Source organism: Haemaphysalis longicornis, unplaced genomic scaffold (assembly GCF_048455015.1).
Source record: "Haemaphysalis longicornis isolate Haplotype H1 unplaced genomic scaffold, Haemaphysalis longicornis Haplotype H1 scaffold_1, whole genome shotgun sequence".
Lineage (NCBI taxonomy): Eukaryota > Metazoa > Arthropoda > Arachnida > Ixodida > Ixodidae > Haemaphysalis > Haemaphysalis longicornis.
The window spans coordinates 452,891,724-452,897,723 of record NW_027526203.1 but is presented as its reverse complement, the minus strand read 5'-3'; the positions used below and the strand labels follow the sequence as shown (position 1 = coordinate 452,897,723).

Sequence of the window (6,000 nt, the reverse complement as noted above, 5' to 3'; positions counted from 1 at the left end):
GTATAACCTCATTAAAAGACACACTCCAGGGACCCGGCAAACATGTCTCTTGTAGCCAAGGTCTCTTGTATGCAATGTTGCTAGCATGGAGAACATAGGGAAGCCAACCAAACCGTTTTTATTCAAATGGCTCTTATAGCCAAGTATCTTGTAACGAGGCTTTACTGTAGCCTGCAAAGTATTAATTACTTGTATGGTCCCTTCGTAGACATTTAATAGCTCTGTTGCCTGGCATGATTATCTAAGCTATTTCGGATGCCAGTTTGAAGCTATGCTACAACTGAATAGTGCGTGTTGTTCATTCTTGCCAGGTACACACACCATCAGGGAATTTACCTGTGCATATGTGGATGCTTACAAGAAACAAGACGAGGCAACTTAAAGACTTTTTATTTCTCAGTTCAAATTTCCTTAGGAAAGAAAACATTGAACTTAAGGCACTCATTACACACGAATAAAACATTAAAATACTATGCAATAGACAAGGTCACATGCGGAAATGAGTAGTCAAAAGGCAAGGCCACATAAGGTTGAGCATTCAACAAGCTTACAAATCCTGAAATCACAGTTCGCACAATTAACAAGCACTTAGTCTGTCTTGCAGTCTTCAAAAATAAGGCGCTGATCAATACTAAGGCACTTCACCACCCCACCAAAAAAAAAAAAGTTTTTGACGCATGTATGAAATATTTTTTAAAGTAAGCATGCAGTACACAAAAAGCAGTTTAATTTGCACCAAAGCACCCATCCAACCTCGTTTGTTCTTTCTACCTGCTACTGAACTGGGAACCTTCATAAATGCTGGGAGTCTAAAATTTTGACCAGGATCTCAAAGTTGCGCCACAAAAAATTTCAAGACAATTTGGAGCATAATGTGCTGAAGAACTGGATGAGTCCTTCTGAAACAGAAGACTTCAGACTAACTTTGACCCTACGGTGCATTTAGCCATGCAGCTAAAGATGGTCTACATCCAGTTTTTAGCAAGTGACAACATTTATGTTAGCAGGAAACCTTAGCCCCAGCCTGAACACCATGCTGAGTGCAAGGCCTAAATTCAAACTACTTATTCCAGACTATCAAGTTTTTTTACAGTGGAGCTGTTATAGGTTAACACCCCTGTTGCTTTGTGTCCGAAGGACAAGAAAAGCCACTCAATCTCTCAGGTCCAGGGCTGGTATTCTCTGCATGTGCCGCAGCTGATCTCACGTGTTCTACTCTCGCACTGTATACGCACTCTCTCTCTTCAGCCTCGTGTTTGCCTCTGCCGCTTCCTATTTTGACATAAGATGGCGTGTATTGTCCCTGAAAAGATGTCCTTTCAGCAATCCGTTTGTGTTGAGAAGTGTAGCTGACTTAAAGGGGTTCAATGTAAGCTTGGTCTCTGTAAGCTGGCTTTCCCACATCGAGTGTTGCACAGCGAAGGTTCCTCATAAAGACCAAATAGGCCAACTTCCCGCAAACACGGCCGAAGGAGACTGACGACGATCGGGCCGTGAAAGCCAAGCGTAAGCACAATGCCTGTTGGGACCTAGAATACTGTGAAGTGGAAAACACAAGACGCTGGCATGGCTACAATATCGCTGATCGTTTTCCCGGCGCAACGGCATGGTTTGAGTGGGAGTCTGTGGCCAACCAATAACTAACAAACAGCTCCACTGGTTGCCTACCATCACAGAGTGGAATGTCACTTATTTTTGTTTTCTTCTGTGAACGAAATGTGAATGCAGCTGGCCAGTTCCACTTTTAAACACAATGGCCAAGGTCAGGACAAAGTAGCATCTCCTACAAGTGAATAGGTGCACAGCCCTGGTCCCAAAACATTTCATGCTGTTTTTCCCGCCTTTTACTGAAGACCAAATCCAGTTCCACCATTTCAGATTAGATCCGATGTTCAGTAGCTAAAGATTCATGATCAGATTCAGTCGGCGAAAATGTGCACATCACTTTTTCCATCCTTTCCTGTAGCTGCTCCTCCCAATTTTTTGTTATGCCCTGTACATTATTACTCAATAAAACTGGTTGGCTCAAGTTGTATTCATTAAAGGGACAGAGAAAACGAGAAAAAAATGATCTAGAGTAACTGGAAATTCAGTGTTGTGATTCTGGGAGCCATGTTCAAACTTTGCACTTGCAGCACCAGCTTGATCCAGGCATCAGCAACACTGTTGATTTGGAGCAGTGATCAGACGAGAACTGGCATATCCAGCATGTTATGGCAAATGGCAAAGGCAATTGAGCAATTTAGACTCAAATAACAAAGTCAGAATAAGCCCACAGACCATAATAATATCAATGCTTAGACACGTAACTGATATCAACTAATGTTCTATGTATGGTCTGCTGCACGAAAATGTCTCAAAATGAGCTTGCATGTGCCACCATTAAGCTCATAAACTTGTCCCAATTATTTAGTTCTCAAGAAGTGTTACCACATTGTATGAAATGATTTTTAGGCACCGAAGCTGCACTGGGCTATGAGACAGGCCATAGTTGAGCGCTCCAGATTAATTTTGACCACCTGGGGATCTTTAACGTGCACCGAAATCTAGGAACATGGGCGTTTCCACTTTTCGCCTCCATCAGAAAAGCAGCCAGCGTGACCGAGATAGAACCCGCATCCTTGGGCTCAGCAGCACAACGCCTTAGCCACTGAGCTACTGCGGCAGGTTGGTTGTATGAAACAACACATGAATCAGTAAAATATAGAACGAACTGTGAGCCCCGATGGGAGGCACTGCATAATGTGGGCAGCCCTTGCTCTCCCACCTCCTCTGTAATCCTGTCACCCCACTGGCACAGTCACAGCAGCAGAAGCAAACACCCAGCAATAAGCACTACTATGCACCCTTGACACCACCGTTGCAACACCATCAGAATTTCATTGCCTAAGTGCAACAGAAACTTTTTCACATCCTTGACAACTGAAAACCGATCCCAACAGCACTGAACTGATGGTCACAACAAAGCCCAATCATGAGTGGGAGACCACACAAGAGGACCTATGCTCACAGTTAAATGGGACCTGTAACAAATCACTCAGCACAGGCTGCCTTTGGGCATGGTGTAATGAAGGCAGCATAATATAAAAGCACTAAAAATGTATATTCATGAAACATTCCTCACAAATTGCACAAGCTAAAAGTGAACAATCCACAGAACTAGTTAGCAAAACAGGCAGCGTGGATTAACTCCGCAATTACTATAAAGACAATTCCCTTGCAATGTACATAGAATACACAACTGGTGGCTTTTGGACGGCAGTTGAGTGCTGTCCCAGGTCAGAGACAGGCACCAATGTGAACGGACAATACCTGTCTCGAAGGTGAACATTTGACAGAATTCTGTCTGGTTGGGAAGTTACTAAAAAGAAATATAATTATGCTTCAACCAATCGTACATAGAATAAACCCAGTGTTTCAAATCCGGCTCGGCTTCTTCAGGGGTGACTGGGGCCACACTGCAGCTGCGTCTTATATCCTTTCAGCGCTGCTCACCTCGCACAAAGCCCTTCGCTGTGGCACGCAACCCGTGTGTATACACAGACGAGAGCGTACGGAGCGAGCGATTAAGGCTCCGTGGGGTGCGCTGAATATGCCACAACTCAAGGAAAGCCACTTGCTCCGGTTTGTTTCCCTTTCAAGGATGCCCGTTCCGGAGAATTCAATTTTGTAGTCAGCCACTTCACAGTGCTCGGTGACTGTGCTGCATTCTCCGTCTTGTCTCTGGACGTCGTATTTGTGCTGCCTAATCCTCTCCAGGAGATTTTGGTTTCACCAATGTATGACGTGGGGCATTCAGCCTACATAATACGATAAACAACTCTGGGCGCTTTCTCCATTGTTGCATGGTCTTTAGGGCGGAGGATTAGGCGGCCTATAGTTGCCGAAGGCTTGCGGATGATGTGCACCCCTTCTTTTCTGAAAACGCAGGCCAAGGCCTTGCTAGTTCCTGGGATGTAAGGCACCGGCACGCGTTTAAGAGTTCCGACAGTCGATGTCCTCGGCGAGTTTGTTGCCCTCTTTTGCTCTGCACGGAGGATTACGGAGTGAATGAACTTGTTTGGGTAGCCAATTTTCTGGAGGTCCGCAATTACGCGGCTTTTTCTTTTTTTTTGCGTTCATATTCAGAAGCACAAATGGCATCCACTCTGTTGAATAAAGAGGACACAACAGAGGCCTTGTGGTTGACGGGGTGAGCCGAATTAAAATGAAGGCAGCAACCAGTGTGCATCAGCTTCCTGTGAACGGAGAACACCAGGCTCTTGCCTCCTCTTGTCACTTGGGCATCACAAAAAGGGATGGAGCCATCACATTCACATTCAACCGTGAACTGGATGGCGGGGTGGATTGAATTTAGATGTTTTTTCAGGCTGTCAACAGCGGAGGTCTTCACTATGCAAAAACCTTTTCCTTGAGTTCTAAGGCTTCGCTCCCGTCTGTGTATAAACATGGGTTGCGCGCCGCAGCGAAGGGCTTTGTGCGAGGTCAGCAGTGCTGAAAGAATATAAGACGCAGCTGCAGTGTGGCCCCAGTCACCCCTGAAGAAGCCAAGCTGGATTCGAAACGTTGGGTTTCTTCTATGTACGATTGGTTGGAGCATAATTATATTTCTCTTAATATCCATCTCAGTTTCTCTAAAAAAATACATAGATGAAATATGTTTCTTAAATTACAGGTATCTGAAAATTGACAGTTTCATAGATGCTCATGCAGAACATTTTTTTCAGATGTTGGGTTGGAGGCTCAATAGGCCAACCCTACACCTTGGCTATGAGGCACATCACATTGGAGGGCTCTGGATTGGTTTATAGCCCCTGGAGATCTTCAACACGCGCTGCAATCTCAACGCATGGATGCTTTTGCTTTTCACCTCCACCAGAAAAATAGCTGCCACGGTCGGGATCCAAACCGCTTCCTTGGGCTCAGCAGCACAACGCCTTAGCCACTGAGCCACTGCAGCGGGTGCTTATGCAGAACTGCAGCTGTCACTGGCTGCAGCATGTGGGTGCGAATCGCCGTGAGAACGCTTAAGGGCCAACTTGCTGGGCAAGTCTGCTCTGGTGCTGTTGTCGTACTGGAGAGTGTGTTGTATGCCGTGGGAGTATGCAAAACCACAGGCAATTAATATACACAGCTTTTCAATGCAGACCAAAGTAAACCATTCACACTGACATCTTATGAAACTACACCCCACTATGGTAAAACGCTTGCAGGTTAATCCCTCTTGAAATAAATTGGCAAGAGAACAGAAATGTGAACACCGGTGATCAGTATACGCACACACATGCACATACACATAGGGTGTCCCATTTAAACAACACTAAGGTTTAAAAAACGAAGCATTTCAATTGTCTAGCAGCAAAGTAGGTATCTGATCATTATTAACGACAACCCATTGTATTTCATCTATTTTGTTGAATTCTGATGAGCCAAAAATGAGTTCAAATCATGACGTTCTTGTAGAGTGAACATAGCAAGATCGTCTCTCATTTTAAAGTCAACAGTCTTCAAAACACCCAACAGAGCAGTTTCTAAAAAAAAAAATAAAGAGAGAAAACCCTAACACTGTTCTCAGCTTCTGAATGCTGCCAAGATATGTCATGTGTGTGCAGTCAAAGTCATATTAGCATGTACTTCAAGTCATCATGAAACTAGGAGTGGGGTGTGGATACCAGGTGTTGCTAGGAAAAGGAGAGGAGTGGGCCACAAACATTTTCATCAGGGGTTATAGTATTATTGCGTCAGTACAAGCGGAACGGAAAAAGACCTAAGTAGACAAAATGCAGCTATTTCCTATCTAAATTCATGTATTCTTAGTTTCCTTTGCACCCTTTTCACCGTGATGGACCAACTCTACTTGAAAACCACACATGTAATGGAGGGTTGCAGATTAGCTTAGACCACCCGCGTTTCTTTGATGTGTGCTGAAATTTTATATGCACTAGGAAAAGGGTTGCGCAGTGGTGAAGTGAGCGTGTATAAACATATTTTTGCCATAAC

General features: G+C 44.5%; 1 protein-coding gene across 2 annotated transcripts in view; it reads right to left on the bottom strand.

Annotated features, from left to right (window-relative positions):
• Positions 1-379: 379 nt before the first annotated feature.
• Positions 380-6,000, bottom strand: part of LOC144156052 (uncharacterized) — a 48,438-nt gene continuing 42,817 nt past the window's right edge. For both annotated transcript variants that reach the window (XM_077687832.1, XM_077687833.1), the window contains exon 22: positions 380-5,074. In XM_077687832.1, coding sequence (XP_077543958.1) covers positions 4,967-5,074 — 108 coding nt within the window. In that variant the 3' untranslated portion in view covers positions 380-4,966. The remainder of the gene's footprint in view (positions 5,075-6,000) is intronic.